We start from the raw sequence: 24608 nt of genomic DNA, 5'->3' as shown, positions 1-24608 counted from the left end.
TGTGTGTGTGTGTGTGTGTGTATGTGTGTGTGTGTACTTGATTTCTCCTACTTTTAACAACCTAAGTGTTCCAATTAAGATTTGTATTTTATATTTATATTTGGATGAGTCATAGATTCATGGTTTACCTAATGTGATCTGCCACTTCCGTGAAGAGTTGAAACTGTACAAAGATCTTTAAACACTGAAGGGTTAGGCACTCTGTTAGCTTCTGAAAGTGTAGAAGGCAGATCTTATGCTTGCCTAAAGTAAAGATTCTTTCTAACTGAACACCTTGGATTTTCAGTTCCTACCTTACTGCCATTCATTTCCTACACTATTACTGTTCTGCTGAGGTTTTATAGTTTATCATGTTTGCTTGTATTACCCATTTCTTGTTACTAGTAGAAGTGAAGAATCTGGAGAAAATCACAGATAAAAGGGGATTCCTTGCCTTTTGGACACTGTGCTCATATCTCTGATCAGTTCCAACCTATGCATAGACTTATCCTCACATGCAGGAAATGTTCCAGTTTGATTGGCCAGATCTGCCATTCCGTTGCACGTGGTTAGTGGTTGATTACTTTGGGGTGTAGGTGGGACTTCCCACTGAGCATAAAAAGCATTGAGGGTATCTAGTGAAAGGTGATCATGGTACAGTCTCAGAATGGAAAAGCTCCCAAATTCTAGCTTGAGAGAAAAATGACTTTTAAACAACTAATCTTAGTGATAAAAGGTGGGCCAGAGTGAAACTCAAAGGGGAGAAAAGGGTTGAGGGTAGGGTCAGCCTTGGGTTCCGAATTGGAATGTAGTAGGTCTGGTCTAAGACTTTAGATTCTATTCCTTGTGTTTACTGGCTGGGTAACACACAGCTTTAATGATAAGCATTCTTCTTATATTTGAAATTGAACAATGTTGCAGGCCCATATTATTTTGCCCGAGCTTTCCTGTGAGACCAAATGGTCTGTCTGCTGAGGGAATTAGCTTGGAGAGAAGAGGGAAAAACAAGTAACGCGGTGCCTTTGTTTGATTTCTCTGCTTACATAAGAAGACACTTTGGTCTGCTCTGATCTTCATTCATGATGAATGCTTCCTGTATTTGAGCTTTGGGGCAGGATTCTAAAATAAGGGCAAAGGAGAGCTGGAATACATTGCTGTCTGCATGCTGTGAGTGGAAACCGCACCTCAGCCATGTGCATGCTTCTCTAGAACTTGTTCTCATCTTTTTGTGCAGCACTCATTCCCATGCTTGAGAATGTTTTCTCTGTGGATCTAATGGGAAGAACTACCTACCGTTACTGAATTCCACTGCGTTACTTCTTTCACACGATGTACAGCAATCCACAGGAATATGCTTATCTCTGTCACTGCTGTCTTCATCCTTAAAAAGTGTTGTTTAAGATGGGCATGGTGGTGCACAGCTTTGATTCTAGCACTTTTGGGAGAGGTAGGGGGAGCAGACAAGCAGATCTCTGAGTTTGAGGAAAGCTTGCTCTCCACAGGGAGTTCCAGGGCAGTCAGCTGCACAATGAGATCCTGCCTCAAAAATAAAAAAAAAAAATAAAATAAAAAAGGGAAAGGTTTGTTTATCGGACATTGTGAAGAGTGAATAAACCACTTTTCTTTCTTCATGAGACTCTGACTTTGGTAAACTCTCTTCCTTTGTCACTCTAGGGATCAATGAAAGAAATTCATCTGTGTCCCTTGGAAGTAAAAAAAAGAGGTTAAAAAGAAGGGTCAGCCTGGTGAACTCCCAGAGACTGAGCCACCAATCAAAGAGCATACATGGGTTGGTCCCAGCACATATGTAGCAGAGGGCTGCCTTCTCTGGCTTTATTGGAAGAGGATGTGCCTAATCCTATAGAGACATAATGTCCCAGGGTAGGGGGGGATGCCGGGGGCACCCTCTCAAAGGCAATGGAGGGATGGGGGAAGAACTGTGAAGGGTCCAAGAGAGGGGCAGCATTTGGGATGTAAATAAGTAAATAGATAATAATAAAGAAGGGTCGGCATTTGTATTTGAACTACAAGAAACTTTCAATCCACTATACACACCCAGATGAAGTTGCCAAGTGAGTTTCATAAATGGCGTGACTCTGACATATCCATGTGAGACTCGGACACCTACACCGGGACTACTGCTATGAAAGATACAAGGTTTGGTAAAGTTAGCCAGCCACGAGGCTCTCAAAAGTTCCATGCTTCCAAATCGTTAACACAACTTGCCAATAAGACATAACAGACTTGGCTTTTTTACTGATCAAAGGTAAGGGTGAACATTACCTTATGAAGTTTGGGTTGCATCACTGGGATGACAGACAAGGACAGAAACTCTTGAGGAGGGCAGGCGTTCCGCAAAGGTTGGAGTTTCTAAGCTGGAGCTGGTTGTGGTGCTCTGCTAAGTTGGGTAAGGCTTTAAGGTATGATGCAGTGGATGAGCTTTAGTGGCGATAGCGAAGTGAGGATGATTGTTTATTTTTGGCCCCAGGGAATGACTCGGGGCTTTGTGTATGCTGAGCATGAGCTCCACTGCTGAGATACACCCAGTTCCAGGATGTGAGTTTTGAATCAAAGAGATGAAAGGATCTTACAAGAACAAGCTGTCTGTCTGCTGATGCTCTCGCCTGATGAGTTATGGGTCTTTGGAAATGTGCAATAACAGGAAAACAAGAATTTGGGGCAGGAAGTTCTTGGAAAATAGGGTCACTTTCGTAGATACAGAGATAGAGGAAAAAGCCATGCTACTGGAGACAGATATTAATTCAGCTTTGTGTCCAATGGAGTGTTTGGGGGAGGGCAGTGTCAGATCTCATTGCTTTAAGTCAAGGTAGCTCTAGTGTTCCTTTCTCATTTATGACTTGTCTGTTGTGGGAAGATGGACAGATACCACAGATTACTATGAGGTCAATCCCCATACGAAGAGGTTTGTTTTACCAATGAGCAGTAATTGCTATCTTGCCTGCTTTCTGAGTCGGTGGTAACCATTGGCAGTCTTGTGAGTTGACAGGGTTAATTGGTTAGAACTGTAGGTACAGATACAGATTTTACTTTGTGTTCTTTTGGGGGGATGCCCATTTTCTCTCTCCTTCGCTCTCTTCCTCCTCTTTCACTCCATTTTTCTTTTTCTCTACCCTTCCCCACTCTCTCTCTCTCTCTCTCTCTCTCTCTCTCTCTCTCTCTCTCTCTCTCTCTCCTTCTCTCCTGCTTCCTCTTCCCTTCTTTCGAAGGTCTCTCTATATAGCTTAAGCTAGCTTTGAATTGACTCTGTATTTTAGGCTAGTTCAGAGTTTAACAAGTCTCCTCTCTCAAGCTTCTGAGTGCTCGAAATGCAGTGTCAAGACAATATGTGTTTGTGCATAGGTCAGTGTGCCAATTAAATATTAGCTCTCTTCAGATACTATTATTGTTGCACAAGGAATTATATTAAGTTTGGAATGGTCTTCTCAAAAGCTTTTGTTTGATTTTATAGCTGTTATAATTGTTCTAGCCACATAAGATAGTATTTTTTATCAATTCCTTTAGAATTGCACACAATGTATTTTAATCATATTTGCCATTTATTACTCCCCTAACTCCTCTGAGATCAACCCCATACCTCCTCCTCACCACCTCTTTTTAAAATTGTATTTTATTTTAGTAATACAAGGGAATCCAATTGTATTACTTTTATATTCATGGCTGTGGTGCCATTCACTGGAGCGTAGTCAGCCTACTGAGAGTCACACCTTTAAAGAACAAATTCTCCTTCCTCCAGAAGCCCTTTACTGTCAGTAGTTTCCCATTAGGGGTGAGGTTTATGAGCCCCTCCCTCTTCCATTGTTCCTGACACTGTTACTGAGGAGATGATAGATATCAGGGACTAGGGAACATTATTTTCTTATAATTACAAGGTTTTAGACTAGCTAAAATATACATCTAATGTATCCATTTGGATTTTAGAATCAATTTATTTCATGTTCAGTATTAAAGTCTAAAAAATAAAATTAATACCAATATGTCTAATTAATGACAATGTTGTCTATATTGGCAAAACTGATTATTTTTATGAGATATATAATATCCATGTTAGCATAAATGATAGGTTCATACCACTAACATTGATTGAGTTTCTGGTATTTATAGCAAACAATAATTGTTTAAACTGACTTTAGAGATGCGATGGTGCATTTAGAAATACATAAGCGTGACCCAAAGAGTATTTATGTTTTCTATTGAAGTCATCCTTTAGGTGCAAAAAGGAAAACTCCTCTCCTTTATTTCCTTCACCGACATGCTCCCAATTATGTAATGGGTTCTTTTTGTACTCTAAATGATAGGGATCTTGCAGTGGGTGAGCTTGCAAATCCTCCTGTCTTCATAGAAATAGTTAAGAGAAGTTGTATCAGGCATAATAAGAACAAAGAATTTTTTATTCAGGACTATTGGAGAAAGATTGTTGCAATGGAAGTAGGAGAATGAAATCACTTTGCTGAGACAAATCCTGGGAGGGTTGGTCAATGGGATTAGGCCACCTGTGCTTGCTAACTGGCGCTCACCACAGTCAGGCCTAGAGTCTGGACAATAGGGAGGGCTCTGTCTTTTTATGAGTATGTTATGAGAAATAGTCCCCAAAGTCCTTGATAAAGAGTAATTTGTGCTGTATAAAACCAGCAAGGGATTAAGTAATTTACATATTAAAGGACTAGAGAAAGAATTTTTCACTGGACGTTTTCAATGGTAAATGCCCTAAGGAAAGGAAGTCAGGGGTTTGGACTTGAGATGAGGCCTGCCTGAAGATTAATCATGTTTTGACCATTTTGGTTAGTTTATATTCCAGTGAGAGAAAAATGCAGTGAAGAAAATGAAAAATTTAAATAGTATATATGTATATATTACATAGATAATGACTTAAGTGCTTAGAAGTTGAACCACATAGGAAAGTACGTTATGGTTAAATGTGGCTGTTAAGAAAAGATATTCATGTGAGTTTAAGTGATAGGCAGAGGGGTTGGGGATTTAGCTCAGTGGTAGAGCGCTTGCCTAGGAAGCGCAAGGCCCTGGGTTCGGTCCCCAGCTCCGAAAAAAAGAACCAATAAAAAAAAAAGTGATAGGCAGATTAAATAAAAGGATGACATTGTTTTAGAGCACAGAAAAAAGAACAATGTTAGCTTAGAAAGCAAAATATGGTCTTAGATCAGAATGACTAAGGAGGCTTCGGCTCAGTAGACGGCCAATCCTAATATTAGATGGGTGGGTCTAACACTATGGGGTTGGCTAATTATTAGAATGACGGGGTTGGATAGGGAGAAGTTGGGATCAGAATGGGCTCAAGTGAACAGGGAGCTACTTTCTGACTGCATTTATTTGTCTTGTTTGACATGGATATAATTTTAATGATAGCCCATAAGAATGCACGAACATATATTGTCAATAAATCATTAGAAACTTGCTTTAGAAAATACGATTGTTCGCTCCAAAGTTGTAGCTCTGGTCAGGATTTGCAGGTCTTCACTCAGCTGTTTCATGATTAATCTGACTCACTCAGTGTTGTCCTCAAGTTTTTCCTCTTCTCTTGGAAGGTTAAGTTTGTTCATTTTTGTTGTTGCTGCTGCTGTTGTTTTTGTAGCTCTAGATAAGATGATCATTTGCATTAGCGTATTTGACAGAGGAAACCACCTTCCCCTAGGTGGATGGGTCTCTTTCAGTATGTTAAGGACGCAAAATGGAACAAAAATGGAAAAAAGAGGAATTTCTTTTCCTCCTCCTCCCCACTCCTCCTTCTCTTCTTCCTCCTCCTTATTCTCCCTTTTCTCCTCCCTTTTCTTTGCCTTCTTTGTTCTCTTCTGTTTTATAACTTGATTGGGTCTTGGGTCTTTCATCCATTTTGTCTCGGTCAGAGAGACAAGGACTAATAAAACAGCTTTGATTCTTAGTCCTCAGACTTGGATTCGATTATGCTGTTGGCCCTCCTGGAACTTCGATTTACAGATGCTAACACCTGGGCCTGTGAAGCCATTATAATATGTGAGCTAATTTCTTAAACCTCTTTTTTTTGACATAGATATAAATAAGGGTCTCTTTGTGGCTGCCTACATCTCTCGTGATTGATGTGATACCTTATACATCTGTATTTTTTCCTCTCTTTATACTATCTATTTCTACTTCTATCTGTAGGTCTCCTATTGGCTCTGGTTCATGCACTGTCCTAGTTTTCCTCTCCATTGCTGAGGTAAAACACTGACCCAAAGCAAACTTGGATCAAAGGATTTATTCGCTCTATGCTTTCATGTCAGAGGCAAGTCAGGGCATGAACCCAAGGAGAGCCAGCCGAGGCAGGGACCATGGCAGAAAGCCATTTACTCATTTGCTGTCCATAGCTTGCTCAGCTTGCTTTCTTATGCAATCCAGGGCCACCTGGCCAGGGTAGTCCCTTCCACCTGGTCTGAGCCATTTCACATCAATCACAAAAATACCTCACAGACTTGACTACAGGGCAGCCCAATGGAGACAATTCCTCATTTGAGGTTCTCTCTTCCCTGGTAACCCAAATTTGTGTCAAGTGGATAAAAAACTAATAGGCACACATACTTAAAGTCCCCCCTTCTCATTTGTTTACATAGTTAATTGCTTCAGTATTTTTCTGTTTCAAATTTCACTGCCTGTGACTTTATTCAGCCAGCATTTCTTGGACTAATTGTCAGTGCTTTAAAGCAAGAGTCCCAGCTTCTTTGAAGAAAGGAATATCTAAGAGAAGTCTCTAAAGCAATGCAACTTAAGCTCAGACCTGAAAGATAAGTAGACATTTGTCAGGTAAAAGAAGCAGCTGGGAGGTTAGAGACACTCTTTTAAACAGTGAGCTTGAAGATCCACTAGGAGAAAGAGAATATGGGATTTTCTGAAGGAAGAAAAGAAGTTCTCTATTAACAGAGCTCGGAGAGCATGTGGCACCTGCAGATTGAGACTGGGGAGTAGGGAGAGGGCAGATTGTGTTACGGAGTTTAGATTTGATTATAAAGGCTATAAAATGTATACAAGGAGGAGTTCCAAGTGTCCTCCAACTTTGTTTGATTGTAAATATAATGTTTAGAGAAAGCAGAGGTCTAGCTAACATACCTCTTTGTATGTTGCATGTTTTGATCAGGCCTTCTATTTGCTGTTGACCCAATGGTTATTTGTTAAAAGGTCTCTTCTATAATGGAAAGCATTAAAAAAGTAGTAGATTTTTGGTGCTAAATGGAAACATCCCCCTTTTAACCCGTGGTCTGTCTGCCTGCCTGTCTGTCTGTCTGTCTGTCTGTCTGTCTGTCTATCTCTCTAAGCAAATCATTGTGATTTAGTAAGAACACAAATTGACTAAAGCAGGTGTCATGTACAAGTCATTTAAATTCAGATCCCCTACTGAAGGATGTTGCTAATGCTTGTAGTAATTAGGAGTATTTCCCTACGGAGCTTTTGGTAGCATGAGTCAGAGAAGAAAGTTCTGAATAGAAAGGAGGCAATAGAATTTGTTATCTGGGTTAGAGGTTCACATAACAAATGTAGTTTGCAATTTTCTCTCAGTCTTCAAATTGCACTCTGCAAAAGGAAATGGAAATGGACTATGTAGTCACTCATGTATAAAATCTATTTAGAGTAAGAGCCCAGTACTTATGAAACAGGACTTATTGTTTTGTGATTTCTATCCATTCGTCTAATATAGTCTATCTGTGAAAATTAAATATCTATTCATTATTTATTACAATATCAATGTTGAAGGAGTTAGAAGTTATTATGAGAGACATATTTATTATTTTATTCTTTTAGTAGTGGACTATTTTTGAATACCTACTATGTGCCAAAATACTACAGGATGTCCTGTGGATAAAAGAATGGACAAAATATGATGGGACCAGGCAATCACAAATACAAATATAGTGATAAAAATGTATAGTTAGCTTTGAAATGACTTGGTTAGATAGGAAAGGTATCACTGAGGAGAAGATGATTGTGCTGAGCTGTAACGTCTTAATAGACAGAGACACAAAAGGATCATAAAACATTCCTTCTAGAGCAAATGAAAATACAGAGTCCTTGTGTTTGAGGGAGCTGTCATAGTCAAAGGATAGGAAGCAAGGTGGTTGGGGAACAGAAGAGTGGTGTAAATTGAGATTGGCATGATAAGCATGGGCTAGATTATGTATGAGCAAAGCTGGACAAAGCTTGGAAAATTGAGGCTTTGATGATGAACCTGCAGTGATTTTGATGATGAAACTTTTTAATTGTAATGCTCATAACAGACTGAATGCATTAAAATAAATGCCTTGAAGCATCTTGAAGTTATAGAGGAGAGAGTTTCATACTGTGGTGACAGTGGAGATGGAGAAGAATAAATATTTGAGAGATATTTAAGGGTTAAAACCAATACAATTTAAAAATGATAAGGAGTAAGGTATGTTAACAAAAGATGTCAAGGATACTTCCTTGTGTCTGATTTCTTAATCAGAAAACATCTTTAAGACAGAGAAAGAGTATATTATCCCTTTTATTGAGAGGCATAAAAATACTAAAAAGTTAATACCTTCTATGGGAAAACATAATTGCATGAGGAATGGTTAGATCTAGAGTGGAGATAGTTTAAAATACAGAGGGTAAATGAAGTTCCAAATAAAATAGCAAAGTTTCTAAGTAGTTGCAAATGCATTGCAGCTGACTAGAGAATTGATATTACGGCTGACTAGAGAATTGATATGACAGGTGACTAGAGAACTGATATGACAAGCGATCTGCTCTACTCTGTGGCTTCCTCAATCTTGATCAGGTGTAAAGAAAGTTAATAATTGGTGAGGAATCAGATTTTGGTAGAGAGTATAAGAAGAGTAAGGAGTGCTAAGGAATTCCTAGTGTTGATGTTGCTAAAATCATGGTGCTTGTCTTAGGGCTTCTATTGTTGCAACAAAACACCACGACCAAAAAGCATACTGGGGAGGAAAGGGTGTATTTGGCTTACACTTCCAGTTCATAGTCCATCACTTGAGGAAGTCAGGACAGGAACTCAAGTAGGGCTGAAACCTGGAGAGAGGAGCTAATGCAGAGGTCATGGAGGGATGCTGGTTACTGGCTTGCTTCCCATGGCTTGCCCAGTCTGCTTACTTATAGAACTCAGAACTACCACATCAGGGATGGATGGCACCACCCACCATGGTCTGGGCCCTTTCATGTCGATCACTAATTGGGAAAATGTCTTAGAGTTGGATCTCAACTGAGATCAACTTAGATATTTCCTCAACTGAGGCTCCCTCCTCTTTGATGACTAATTTGTGTCAAGTTGACTAAGTCAGTATAATCCTGCTTAATAAGAGAAAGAGATTACCGAGGATTGAGCAATTGAGGGAAGTGTCTGTTGTATGGTTGGGGTTGAAATACTGTTGCAGCTTGTACCTGCACCACTGAACTTGATGGGGAATAGATTGTGATCTGATGGAAGGATTTTTGACTTCAAGGTTATTGAGTCTGCAGTGGGTGTGGTGCATTTCAGATTGTGTCCATAGGCATGGATATCTGAGAAGTGGGAAAGTTGTTGCAGTTAAGCTGGCAGATGATCTCTGATGTTGTTTTGTTGAAAGAACTGTTTGCCTTCATGCCACTTAAAGTAATGATGAGATCTTAGGTAAGACTGGATTTCAGAAATACTTTAAAGATATACGCAGGCATATCTTTGTGTTCCTTGTCATGGAGAATTTACAGTTATGAATCCATGTAAAGTAGTTAGAACATACTTTATAATGTATTAGACAAATAACATCTAACAATTACATATTAAATATTGTTTTAATTCACAACCCCATGTCTTACCTACTTGGTTATTTTGGTTAAAATCTATTGTGTCAGATCGATATTTATATTTTCTTCTGCACTTCAACTGTGACATATTTTAATTATAACTGACAAGTCTGGGGTTTAATTGAATAGTTCTTATTTGGGTTGCCTTGGACTTATTTTAGTCAAGTTCACCCATATATCAGTAGTGGCTTCTGGGGTCACTGGAGCCGATGATGCAAAAGGGTAGCTTCTGTCACCTCTTCTCTCAAAAAGCTTGTTTAGTCTTCCTCACATGGAGGGCTTCTAAGAACATGAGTAGAGCTGTGCAGAGGATTCGTGGTCTAGGTTTGGAACTGACACAGTGTCATTCATATCACATTCTGCTGGGCAAAGCCAGCCAGAAGGCTGGCTCCAATGATGAGGGCTCTGAAATAAATCTGATCTCTTAATGGGAGGGTTCCGAATTCCTTTGAAGAGGGAAACTGGTATAGTAAGAGGAGAAATAATCCCAGCTGTGGTTTGAAAAAAGTATTGGTCTGTCACAAAATTCTGTGTGGCAAGATGGCAAGATATAAGTGAAAAGCCATGCAGCAGGACACTGTGCTTCAATATCTTCTCTTTTGCCTTCCCTTAATTGTCATGGGACCCTTGGAGAGGCAAGTTCTTTGACTATTCTTATGTTTATACAACAAGGAAAGGAAGAAATCAGGAAGGGATGTTGGCTGAATTAGTCTACTATAGTGAATGATCAACAACTGGATGGATTGATGAGTGTTTTGTATGGCTTTATTGTTGCTAGGACTTCTTAATGTGGCAATTCACAAACCAAGAGAAGAGTTTATAGCATGGAATTTATCTTGCTCTAGAATGTTCCTTGCTCTCCTATGCCCTAGGAGCCTGTCAAGGAAGGAAACTGGCAAGGATGGTGAAGGAGATGGGAAGCCTGAGAATCCACCCATTAACCCGCCTGTGTTCTATTACACATTTGCTGTGTTTGATATTTTTTTTCCACCAGAAGAGCCCCAGGGATTCATGCTGTGAGATCTCAGGGGTAAGGCAGAAAGTCATAGGGTGCAGAGGAGGGCACAAAATGACTGAAAAGTTTGGAGGAAATGAAGCAGGAAATGAAAGAATATGTAGCACTGGTGGAAAATAGAGAATCAAGAAACTGTTGTTAAAAGTATGGGTAGAAAAAGAGAGATGTTTTTGAAGATACCTCTATAAAAGATCCAGTATTATGAGAGGAGTAAAAAGAAAATTATCAATGAATTAAATCTAATTTGTGGTCCATTGTGAAGGTCATAGGAACGAACCATAAGATTAGAAAATACTAATATTAGAAACAGACTTTGGCTCATCCAGTTCTCTAGTAATAGGACGACGAGGTAGGAATCACTCATTTGAACCTGTATCTGGTAATATTTTAGCATCACAGGCAAGACCATTGGATATTCTGATTCTCTTTAAGAGAAGCACATCAACATTAGGCAGACTGTTCATGGAACTTCAGAAGGCAAACTCCCTATCACTATCATCGTCCCCCAACAATGAGAGCTCATCTCCTTCCTTCTAAGCCCATAGGGTAATTTATGTTCTTTTTTGAACGTCACACAAATGGAATTATATTGTGTATATTCTTTGATGTTTTGATTTTGCTTAATATAACACTTTTATACTTATTCCTATTAATTAGGTACAATTCTAGTTTATTTTTATATAGTATTCTATTGAATGAAGATAGTATCCCTTATCCATTCTTCAGGGGTAGACGTTTGACTTTAGGTCATTCCAAATATTTATTTGTAATGAGAGCATGAGATTCATTTTATACAAAGTAATGAGGAGAATTTCTGAACTAAGCCAACTTATTTATCTATCGTATAACAGTTTCTGGTTAGATGAGACAACAGTAAATTGAATACTGAAGGCAAGATCAAAGGTGAAGTTTGGCATGACTTTTGGTAGCAGAAAGGTCTGATGCACTATTGCTTTGTACAAAAATAATGGGAAATGACCTGGAGTGCAGACAAAGATGGGCATGTGGTTATCAAAGCCCATCAGTGTGTTTAATTGTATATGCTGATGAGGCCTCAGGGGATGTGCTCAGTTCCAGTGTTTAGCAAGATTCATATTGTTGGGACTACGAGGGATGTGATGGGACTATGGGATGTGACCAGAAGACTGCAAAGCATGTGGTTGTGAAGGATGTATTAAGAACGTTGAGGTCTGGGCCTGGGTGATGCTCACATTGCTTGCTTGCTGTGACCTAGAAGCCTCTCTTCTCTTCTGTGAGCAGTGAAGTGTGAGAATCCCACTCCTATAAAATGAAATGACTTGCCACGTGTCTCAGGACTATGTACCTCCATAGAATACCCTCTGTGACTTTTGCTGTGACTGAATCCTGCCAATGGAGATTAGACATGCCATCTTTATTCTTTCCTATAGAGAATCATTTCTAGTCTATAGAGAATGACCCTTTATGAGCCGGCTTGCAGGTTAGTGTTGTGCTCTCGGCAGACTGAGTTTCAAATGAGCAAAGCACCTGAAGCCAGATTGCCCATGTTTGCTCTTAAATCCTTCTGTAGTAACTCTGTGAACTTTTGAAATGACTGAACTTTTCTGGACCATGTTTTCATGATCCTTATCACATAGAGTTGTTTCCGAGAAGGAAAGTCCACAGAGAGAAGACACAGAAAGCAGTGTCTGGCATGTGGCAAATACGTGGTGCATATTATCACCTAGACTGTCTTTTTGAAGCAGCAGTGAATGAGCCAACTTTTTGCTCAGCTGACTGCATGGAGCACATGGCCATGGCTATTGATGTCTTTGGTACATTCGTCCATGCATGCCAGTCCAACTAGGAGCCAGGCTGCTCAGGTTAGGTTTTCACAGAATGAGCTCACCCTCTCTTGTGGCCTGTGTATGGGAATGTCACTGGGTCCTGTCCATTCTCCATTTCTTCAGATTTTTCCCCATTTCTCAAAGTCTATAAATTTTAGTTCTTTCTGTGCAGTTCTCTGGTGAATCCTGTGCCCTTTAAATGTGTGGCCTGGTCAGTGTAGACATAGAGAGAATTTCTATTTCCTATTTGCTTTCTGAACTCTATTCATGCAATGTAAAGTTAAAATCATTATTTCTTCTCCACATTATGCTGTCAAGTCAGTTTGTTAGGTATAACCAGAGCACCTAGATCTATCCCTCTATCTATCTATCTATCTATCTATCTATCTATCTATCTATCTATCTATCTATCTATCATCTATCTATCCATCCACCTACCTATCTATCATCTATCATCTATCTATCTATCTATCTATCTATCTATCTATCTATCTATCTATCTATCTATCTATCTATCATTTATCTTTCTTTATCTATCATCTATCTATCTATCTATCTATCTATCTATCTATCTATCTATCTATCTATCTATCTATCATCTATCTATCCATCCACCTACCTATCTATCATCTATCATCTATCTATCTATCTATCTATCTATCTATCTATCTATCTATCTATCTATCATCTATCTATCCATCCACCTACCTATCTATCATCTATCATCTATCTATCTATCTATCTATCTATCTATCTATCTATCATTTATCTTTCTTTATCTATCATCTATCTATCTATCTATCTATCTATCTATCTATCTATCTATCATCTATCTATCCATCCACCTACCTATCTATCATCTATCATCTATCTATCTATCTATCTATCTATCTATCTATCTATCTATCATCTATCTATCCATCCACCTACCTATCTATCATCTATCATCTATCTATCTATCTATCTATCTATCTATCTATCTATCTATCTATCTATCATTTATCTTTCTTTATCTATCATCTATCTATCTATCTATCTATCTATCTATCTATCTATCTATCTATCTATCTATCTATCTTCTTCATTTATGGACTATATTGACTGCTCAGTGTAGTTTCAACTGCCAGATCAGTAGCTGATACTAGATACACTGCTCAAGGAGTTTCTAGTTTCCTGGCATGTCATGCATGGAAACAGATTTCTAATAAAGTGTGATTGTGATAATTGCTTTCCTAGAGATGTGCAAAGAGTGTATGGCAACACAAAGCTAAACACCCAGTTCTCAGTGGGGAGAGAAAGTGAGAGCAGAATAGTGAGGATAGTGGAGGAGAGACTCTGCCATGACATAAGACCCCAGCCATTAAGAAAATGGGAGGAAAATATTATTTACATAGCAGGAATGACCCAGTTGCAATGTCCTATGAAGCAGACTGGGATTGCATTCACTGTGGTGAGCAGATCCTGCAGTGGCCTGATAATCATAGAGAGGAATGGCTAGGGTAGATTAGGACCAGATCACTAAGGGTTCACAATGTGAACAATACAAAAGTAATATTTAATCCTATGAATAATAAGTTAGTAGAAAATGGTTTAAGGTCAGAAGGGGACATTACATTAGACAGATGTAAATTTTACTAAAGGTTCTGTGCTGGTAGCTTGTAATGTGTGATTTGGGACTTGTAGGAAGTGGTTGTCTGCACCGCACAAGTGTAACAATGTAACAACAATGACTAAGACAGAACAAAACATGGAACCAGGACCAAGGTATAGCCATAAGAGCAAAAGGAAAGAAACATTTTGATAAATTCGTAAATCTAGGTAAGTGTGGCTCTTGGGCAGCTCATGACTTGATCTGTCGGAAGGAGGAAAGAATTGAGACTCATAGAGCAGGTTGGTAACAGTTATGAGTATCACAGGACAAGGGTTAAAAATGGAGGTGGAAGAAGTGAAGCATCCCTGTGCCCTACCAACCTTTGGAATCCGTGGGAAACTCACAAGGAAATGCATAGCAGGCATTTCCCTCTTGTTCAACAAACTCGTGTGATTTCTGTTGAGTGTTCTGCAAAGAAGTGTTGGGGACCATCCATTCCTATTCATAAGACCAATGAAACCTTAAAAGGGTAGAGGCATGCGTGATAGGAATCCCCAGACCATGAAAGAAATGTGGAGAGGGGTAGCTTTGGAAGATGATTTAGCAAAGTGTGCCAGTCGGGGAGTTGGTAGAAAATAAGTTAAAAGGGAAAAGGTGGTCATGGAACCAAATGTAAGTTCACAAGGCCCACGTTTTACTTGCTTTGGGCCAGGCTGTGTAAACAAGCTTTTGAGTAAGTGGCCTCACAGCACTTGTCCTTCAGGCTGGCCTGCTTCCTTTTGGACTAATCCTCTCTTTCTTTGGGACTCCAATTCTAGTAGATTCTAATTTGTGCATTCTCGCTGGGGTTTGTGGCTCTCTATTAGTTCAAATGGAGTAATGACATCTCCTCTGACTTTCCTTCTGTTTTTAATGGAGAAGAATTCAAGCAGAAATAACTTTTCTGTGTGGCATCTAAAGAGAAGCCCCACCATTTTTCACAAACTCAAGCTACCTAGAAAACAGCATCCACAGCAGCACTTAACTTTCTAAAAATTACACTCTGGGTTTTCATGAATTTCAATTATGAATTCCTGTATTGCAGAGGTAAGACATATTTATTTCAATGTCCCCAGCACTCAGCGCAGAACCCCAGCGCCCAGTGCTCTGCAAACCCTTATCTTCTTCCTTCTTTACAATTATACATGTCCATATTTGAGTGTTTCTGAGCTGTCTTGAATCTTCTCACTTTATATAACATTGATGCCACTGTATAATGCCTATTTGTCTTCTTAATTTTATCCATCTTCCCTCCCCTTCCTCCTACCCTCCCTCTATTCTTTCTCTTTCCCTCCCTCTATCTTTTCTTTCTCTTTTCCTTCCTCCGTTCATCCTTCCCTCCAGTCCTCTTCTCTTTCCTTCTCTCTTGTGTTTATATGTACATGTTTGTGTATGTGGGAAGGAACTGCTCCTCTTCAAACACTATCCACCTTATTTTCATTTCATTTGTTTGTTTGTTTGTTTATTTATTTATTATTGAGACAGGGTTTCCTACCAGAGACTGGATGCTCCTGTTTCTGCCGCCCTGGTGCTGGGGACACAAGCACGTGCCACCATACCTGACCTCTTTTACGGGGTCTCCAGGGTCTAAGCTCAGGTTCTCCATACTAGAGCCACAAGCACTTTACAGGCCGAGTTGTCTCCAGGGCCTCACGTCTATGTCTTTTAACTACTTAAAGTTCGGGGCCTTATTTTCAGTCTGACTGAGTGGAAGGGGATTTATTTTATGACCTGGCATCTGAGAGCTGGTAAGTGAAAGCTAAAGCGAGCCAGGCGGAGATGAAGCCTTCCCAGAATGGCCTGCCACTTCTCATGTCTCCAGTTGCCTCTGCATCTCGTATTCTTCTGGCTTTTCTCTCTCCTCAAATTTTCCATGATAATAAGCATCTAAATGTCTAATAGAGTAGATGAATTTTGAAACTATTTTTATTGACTTAAAGTCAAGAACTTCACCATTCTGTGTTTAGAATCTTGTTGATGTCATATCTGTCCCACCCTGTCAGTTTGTCCGTCCATTGGTCAGAGCAGGTTAGGATGGATGCTTTACATGACATCTTGGAAATAGAATTTATGTGAGGCGGTCATGGCCCTCATTTGAATTGCAGGTAAGAACACCCCAGGTCATTGCTTTAATTTTCCTCTGTATTGCAACCTGTCTAAGGGATGCATTTCCTGCTCCTCCACCCCAGGTAACCTCTCATATGCTTCCAGAAGACCAACTATGGGACCTTTCATGATTTTGATGAATTTCTCAACAAAAATGTGAATGTCTTGCTGTTCTTCCTTTGGATGACTTCTATAGGGCTGTAACTAGAGAATGTAGGAATTTGGAGTCTTTCTACCAATTCTAGCTTTAGCTCTGCTCATTTGGGTGATTCAGGACAGGGACTAAGGATGATTTTCACTTCTTGCCCCCATATGCACTGAAGAGCTTCTTGTTTTCTCACCAGTCAGACTGGGTTTCCTTATTCAGAAGGTTTATGTGTTTTACCTATTAGAAAGTAAGGGATAAATGGAAACTTTCATAGGAAGAAAAAAGAAAGGGCTCAAATTTACCACCTTTTTATCTGTACCCTGTGCAGAAAACGTTTGAAAATTATACTTCTTGACTGAACAGTTCTTAGCTAATGGAAATGTTTCAGCTAGTAAATTTCAAAAATATTCTATTCTTGGGTGGGATAGAATTTACATTTTGAAGAAAAATATTTATCATTGTGGCTTTTTCTTGCTTGCTTAGGATCTGTATGCTTTTGGTATATAATTAGGTGATCAAATTTATAAAAGTAGCCCATCATAATGTTTCCTACTGTCATTTAATTTTTTCATTTGTACAGGGAATCAGCAGTCTCTTCAGCTCTTTAAAGGTGGTACGCCTCTTACGCCTGGGCCGTGTTGCTAGGAAACTGGACCATTACCTGGAATATGGAGCAGCGGTCCTTGTGCTCCTGGTATGTGTGTTTGGACTGGTTGCCCACTGGCTGGCCTGCATCTGGTACAGCATTGGAGACTATGAGGTCATTGATGAAGTCACCAACACCATTCAAATAGACAGCTGGCTCTACCAGTTGGCCTTGAGCATTGGGACTCCATATCGCTACAATACCAGTGCAGGGATCTGGGAAGGAGGACCCAGCAAGGACTCCCTGTATGTGTCCTCCCTCTACTTCACCATGACGAGCCTTACAACCATAGGATTTGGAAACATAGCTCCGACCACAGACGTGGAGAAGATGTTCTCAGTGGCCATGATGATGGTCGGCTGTAAGTACCTTTTTTTCTTTCTCTATTAAAAAGCAGCTTTAGTCTTTACAGGTTATTTTTCCTGCCTCTGAACTCTGACTGGATTGAAACGATCTTTTTCTTAAGAAAGGTTTTAATTGAAATCATTTGCAATTGGTTTACTTTTGAATCAGCCCTAGGAAATAAAAATGCAAGGAAGGACTGCATTTTACTCTTTGGAATACATTAGCACATGAAAAACTCTCTCTCTGTGTGTGTGTGTGTGTGTGTGTGTGTGTGTGTGTGTGTGTGTGTGTGTGTTGGGGGGGGTGATAAAAAACTCAGACTGAAGAGTCTGCAATTTGAATGCATGCATGGTGTTGAACCTGGCAGCTCTGGAGAGGGAACCGGCTCTGGTATCTAGACAGGAGGTGTCTGGCACATTCTGTAGGTTTTGTTGGCAGTTGGATTCCTAAAAAAGCAGATGGGATGTGATGTAAGACCATAAGTTAGAAAATATTTTAGTCAATAACTGAATTTCTGAATTAAAGTGGACTTCAGGATACAATTTGATGTATTCTTTTTTATCTTTCTTATAATGAAGTTAGTGAAAAGAAGTTCATAAATGTAGTCTTTGGACAAACACTATAGTCTGTTGAGTCCATGACACAGGATGAAAGGGTCGGTGAACTGAAAGCCTTTAGCAGTGACAGAGACCAAGACTCAGTTTGTGTGCCTGCCTACAGTGAGTTGGCAGTGTTCTTGAAAGTAGGATGCCCTTTCAAAGAGCTAAAGACCATGTGCTCTGCCTCCACATTCTAACTGATTGACAGCAGAATTCTAGCCATGAAAGATGCTCAGGCCTTAGAGGCTGTTTTCAAATGTCTTGAAGGAAAGTTTCCAGGCATTTCCACCTTCAAGCTGACCTACATGACTCATTGAAGACACCTAGAGTAACTTCAAGATAGCGCTGAAGACATGATCAGCATTAATATGTTCTATAAGCCTTGAAGTCATTATTGCTGGTGTTTTGTATAATTTAGTGTAAGCCTTCTTCTCCTTCTGCTTTTATGAGGCTCCAAACTATAGAGTTTTAGATGTGGGTATTCATGAAAAAGATTCAGGGTCTAGGCCAATTGTTCTCAATCTTCTTAATGCTGTCACCCTTTAACACACTTCCTTACGTTATAGCTCAACAGCGCTACTCTTGAGAATTGTAACATAAATATCTGATATGCAGCATATCTGATATGTGGACCCCGTAGGGGTTGTGGCCCAAAGGTTAAGAACCATATTCATATGTCAGAGTGTCCAGAAGCTACTGTTGTTATGAAATATAATGTGGCAAGGGAATACCTGGCAGGCCCATGCCAAGGTATGCCACTGAGTAATTATGCTATGCAGTAAATCTGCTATAAAGGAGGTTTACTGGGGGAAGGGAGAGGAGTGAGGGCCTGGGGAAGAGGCAGACAAGTGGACACGTAGACAGACAAACAGATGAAAGTAGAGCCATGTAGAAATGAGGTAGGGAGGCAGGCAAGGCCAGAAAATGGGAAAGAGAGAATGCTGGAACAGAGAAAGAGAGAGAAAATGTGGGAAAGAGAGGGAGCTAGAGTGGCAGGCAGTCCTTTTATAGGCAGCCTATACCAAGTGCCCCTGGAAGCATGATGCAGGAGGCAGGAGGCAGGAGGCAGGAGGCAGCAGGCAGGAGGCAGGAGGCAGGAGGCAGGAGGCAGCAGGCAGGAGGCAGCAGGCAGGAGGCAGGAGGCAGGAGGCAGCAGGCAGGAGGCAGGAGGCAGGAGGCAGGAGGCAGGAGGCAGGAGGCAGGAGGCAGGAGGCAGGAGGCAGGAGGCAGGAGGCAGGAGGCAGGAGGCAGGAGGCAGGAGGCAGGAGGCAGGAGGCAGGAGGCAGGAGGCAGGAGGCAGGAGGCAGGAGGCAGGAGGCAGCAGGCCGGGTTTAGGGATCAGGGGAGAGAGGAAGGAATAAAGGGTAGGGGGAGGAGACAGGTGATGATATAAGCTGTTGCTAGGTCCCTGAGAGGAGCCTAGCAGAGTAACCTGAATTTACTTTAACACCAGTGTTAGCAAGTGTTTAGTTCCCTAGTCATTATGTATTCTGCCACAGAGAAGAGAATAACCAAGTTCTAAGTGTGGATTAGGGCTTCAGTAACAGCAAGGATTAGAATGCAAGCTATGTCTCCTCTAGGGGCCTTTGGTGGCCATATTCTACATAGAGAGAGATCTCCCATGATTAATTAAATGTGTACTTATATCAAAAAGATATTTGGGCAATAGTGTTATAAAGAAAATGTTCCATCACAGATAGAATTCAGCACTGTGCTGCTTTTAACATTTATGAAAAACATGTTACCTGGTACTTATGCAAATCTAGAATTGGGTAGAAGTTTGAAGAACTTCTACCTGAACTAGAAATTGCAGTGGTTGTGCAGAGAAGGGCTCCATTCGCCTGGTCTTGATTTCCTTCTTTTATTCCCGGAATACAGTATCAGAGTTTACAGTATATGTTTCACCACAGGTGTTGATTCCTGTAATTATCATTGCAGGTAAGGTACAGAACTGGGAGTTGTGGATGGAGGTCAGTGTAGCATGCTTACATAGCACGAGAAGCCCTGATCATTTTTCTCTGCCAGAACTGTGGTGACTTTAATGAAATGTCCCCTGTAGTCCCCTTCATTGGAAATCTTGGTCCCCGATTGATGGTGGGAGGTTTAGGAGATGTGGCCATGTTGGAGGAAGTGTGTCACTGGAGGTGGGTTTTGAGAGTTTAAAAATCATGGCATTTCTAGCTGGCTCTTCTTGCTTCCTACCTTCGGTTCAAAATGTGAGCCTTCAGATTCCTGTTCCTACTTCCATGCCTCTGCGCCACCATGGGGGACTCTCAGCTGCTAGAGCCCTGAGCCCATTTCTTCCACACGATGCTTTGATCGTGGTGTTTTATTACCACAATAGAAAAGTAATTGCTACAAACACTCAAAACAGAAAAGATTCATAACTGTCTTAACACCATAACGATCTTCTCCATGTCATTACAACCCTTCCTCAACTCTTCCCAGTCTCTTCAAATTAATAATCTATTCTACCTCTTTATGATCTTGTGATTTTAAGATGCAATAAAAATGGAATCTTGTAAAATAAAGCTTTTAAAAGTTGCCTTTTAAGCTCCAATTAGGCCTTTGATATGAATGGGGATGGAATTTACTGATAGTTTTCTTCTGGGTTGCATCTTGTGGTTTGGGCCACTGCTGTTTAATGGTTCATCTGTTGAAGAACATCTTAATTAAACATTTTAATTGTTATGATTCCTAAGAAGCCTTCATCGTGTGTATGTACCATCTATGACGCTGTGTTATGTGAGGACATCTTACCACAAGTGTCCACTGTTCAGAGAACAGAGCCCTTCACAGCCTCCCTGCTCCCCTTCCATTAGAGCCTTTATTCTCTTAGACAATTTTCCTCTGTCTTCATGACATATACACATATATGATTTTATGTCACTATATGAAACCCAAGGGCTGAAAATTAGAGAAGACATTAAGTATTTGTCTGAGACTTGTTTAATTAAATTAAAAAGAATATCTCAATTGCACTTATTTTTCTTCATAAGAAATTCCTTTCTCTTTATGTCTGTGTATGAATATGCCCAGTATTCATATCATATTTTCTATGCCTCTCCTTCCGTTTTGGTTGCATAACCTCTCTATCACAAAGAATGCTCCACGAATCAGCAAACAATTGCCGAGCTTTCTTTCCCCATCTCCTTACAGAGGAGAACATAACTGTGTGTACCGCCTGCACCTCTGCCAACTGTGAAGATTTCCCCTCACTGGTGTCTCTCAGGATTGTCCCAGAAATGGTTGGAACACTGCAGCTGTCCATTTTTGTATGGTGACTGTGTAATATTGTGAACCATCACAATAGGCCCTAGTCTTCTCTTCCTCAGTCACCATAGGGCATACCCCAGGAACCTACAGGTGCATTCTTGGCAGCAGACAGCGTTGTAACAGGAGTAGAAATCATAGGCGTTTGGATGACTTTTTCATGTGACTTGCTTGGGCCTTCAGAACTTGCTTGGGTCTGATCATGTATATACCAATTCCATTTGATAATTGATTGCTATTGTCAACATGCTATATAAGATCTTAATGGGTCAGATAAAATCCAGCCTATGATGAGCAGCTCAGGTCTCAGTACTTGGTGGTCCATTGTCAAATGTTCCATTTCTACGAAGGCACAGTAGCAGGTCACAGGCCATCTCTCAAAGGGAGAAGAGTCATCTGCTGATGATGGTAGAACCTTGCTTCAAAAACCCAAATGTCTCTTCTATGATTCACACATAGGGTCCTGCCAAAGGCTCCAAACAGCATCCCTATCTGCCACTGATCCCTCAGGCACCATTGGGTTTACTGGATCACATGGTCCAAGTGGTAGAGCAGCCTGCACGGCAGCCTTGAATTGTTTAAGAGCTTTCTGTTCCAGACCCACTCAAAACTAGCAGCTTTCTAAGCCACTTGGCATATGGTCCAGGGTAACACACTCAAGAGAGGAATGTGTTGTCTCCAGAATCCTTAAAGGCCCACTAAACATTGTGCTTCTTTCTTAGTGGAAGGATGGGCAAATACAGTAGCTTCTCCTATCTTTCACCTTGGAAGGAATGTCTCTGCGTGTCCCATATACAGAACTTAAGTATTTCATTGAGGTAGAAAACCCTTGAAGTTTTATTGGATTGGTGTGTGTGTGTGTGTGTGTGTGTGTGTGTGTGTGTGTGTGTGTGTGTGTGTAGACAGAGAGAGAGAGAGAGAGAGAGAGAGAGAGAGAGAGAGAGAGAGCGCTCAATGGATTGCTATCTCCTGTTCACTTGGTCCAATTAGTATAATGTCGGTTTAACGAACCAATGTGAAATTTGTGGAAGAAAGAGATAAGCAAAATTTTGTCTAAGCTATGACACAGGGCTGGAGAGTTGATGTATCCTTGAGGTAAAACTATAATGGTGTACTTCGAGCATCGCCAATTAAAAACAAATTGCTTTTGATGGTCTTTATGGACAGGTATGGAGGAAAAGACATTTGCTAGATCAATAGATGCGTAATACTATGTACCAGGAGACGTGCTAATCTGCTCAAGAAAGGATACCACATCTGGTGGAAAGGCTGCAATTAGAGTCTCTACCTGATCAAGATTTCAAAGATCAACTGTCATTCTCCAGGATCCATCTGCCTTCTGCATTGGCTAAATAAAAGAGTTAAAGGGAGATGTGTTGGGAGTCGTCACCCCTGCATCTTTCAAGTTCTTGATGGTGGCACTAATTTCTGCAGTGCCTCCAGGGTGTGATACCATTTTTTTCATTCAATTTGCTTTTCTCCTTGGCAGAGAAAATGTTAAAGGTTTTCAGTTAGCCTTTCAAACCATAATAGCCATCACTCCACAGGACAGGGAACCAATGTGAGAATGCTGCCAACTTCTAAGTGAACCTATCTAAATTATACATTCAGATGTGCAAGTATGTTTGGGATTTCTCAACTTAGATTCCTTTAGAATGTTTCTACTTTGACGGGATTACAGATAAAGGTGCTTGTATATCGCAGATATAGTTTCACATGGATATAGGTTCTAAATTTGCTGTAATAATGACTGGGATCACAAGTAAATACATATTTAGATATTAAAGAATTTGCCAAACTCATTTTTGGGATGGGTAGTCTAGAATAGCATTTCATAACATAATCAAAGGAAGATAAAAACTATGTAGAAGTTTAAATACATTCTTATTTCCTTTGTTGCTCAAGCCACAACATCCTACCTAAGACCAAATCAATGTAGATAGCTTGGACTAGTGAAGTACTTTCCTATATTTTCCTTCCATTGCTATTCTTATGCTAAATCTCTGTGTAGACTCTAGAAGCTAGAGTACACCCTTTAAAAGTAAATAGACAGCATCATTCCTTAGCACAGACATCTCAAATGCATACAAAAGAAAATCTAAATTACTTACTGTTTCCACATGTGTGTAGAATATATTTTATTTTATTTTTATTTGTTCTTTGAGAATTTCATATAATGTGTTTTGATAATATTCACCCATCCAATCCCTTCCAGATCAACCACATTCCCTACTCTGATGTCTCTCAACTTGACTGCATCGGGAATTAACTAAAACCCAAGCGGCAGAGTATACCTGTGAGGGATATTCCTTAATTAAATCACATGAAGTGGGAAGGCCCACTTCTAATCCAAATCTCTTGAAATGGAAACATACATCTTTTTCATTATTCTGTAATCTATTTTTACAGTCCAGAGTTTATCCCTCTTCCAGTCAAATCCCACACCTCCTCCCCCTCCATCTCCAAGAGGACCCCACCTCATCAGACCTCCCCACTCCCTGGGTGCATCTTCTCTGACTGAGTCCAGACCTGGCAGTTCTCTGCTGTATATGTGTTAGAAGGCCTCATATGGTTTGTGTTGCCTGGTTGGTGGTTCCATATCTGAGAGATCCCCAGGATCCAGGTTAGTTGAGACTGCTGTGTGTGTGTGTGTGTGTGTGTGTGTGTGTGTGTGTGTGTGTGTATTCTTTCTATTTTATTTATTTATTTTTTATTAACTTGAGTATTTCTTATTTACATTTCGAATGTTATTCCCTTTCCCAGTTTCCGGGCAAACATCCCCCTAATCCCTCCCTCTCCCCTTCTCTATGGGTGTTCCCCTCCCCACCCTCTGGATGTCTTTGAGAATATCAAGCCTTCTACTTGCAGGACTCACCTCCTAACATACTGTTGTATGATATCACTGTGGAGATGGGTACAAACACCCACTCACCCTAGATAGAGAACTGATGGTATACCAAAGAATGGATACTACCAAAGTCTAGCTTGGTGAAACAATGGATTTTATTGGGGTTACAGAATATGAAGAAGAGAGTATTTAGAGGAGCAGAAATGACTCAGCGATCACCAATATCTCATCCTAGCATGGGTGATATATCACAAAACGTGCTAACTTGAAGCACACTACAGAACTGGGAGGTAGCTCAACCGGTTGAACAATGCACTTTCCAAGTAGCTTAGTTTGTCTGAAACTCTTCCAGGCATCTGTTAGTCTTTTCTTTTAGAACATTTTGCTGGTCTATGCTTATTTCTGTCAACTTGTTT

At 40.3% G+C, this 24608-nt stretch overlaps 1 protein-coding gene across 2 annotated transcripts in view; it reads left to right on the top strand.

The window, feature by feature from the left end:
- The window catches only part of Kcnh5 (potassium voltage-gated channel subfamily H member 5), a 292910-nt gene that overhangs the window by 69892 nt on the left and 198410 nt on the right, over nucleotides 1-24608 (top strand). For both annotated transcript variants that reach the window (XM_039111744.2, NM_133610.2), the window contains 1 exon segment: nucleotides 17062-17488. In XM_039111744.2, the coding sequence (XP_038967672.1) occupies nucleotides 17062-17488 (427 nt within the window).

Source organism: Rattus norvegicus, chromosome 6 (assembly GCF_036323735.1).
Source record: "Rattus norvegicus strain BN/NHsdMcwi chromosome 6, GRCr8, whole genome shotgun sequence".
NCBI classification, from domain to species: Eukaryota; Metazoa; Chordata; class Mammalia; order Rodentia; family Muridae; genus Rattus; species Rattus norvegicus.
This window is presented reverse-complemented; position numbering and strand designations above follow the sequence as displayed.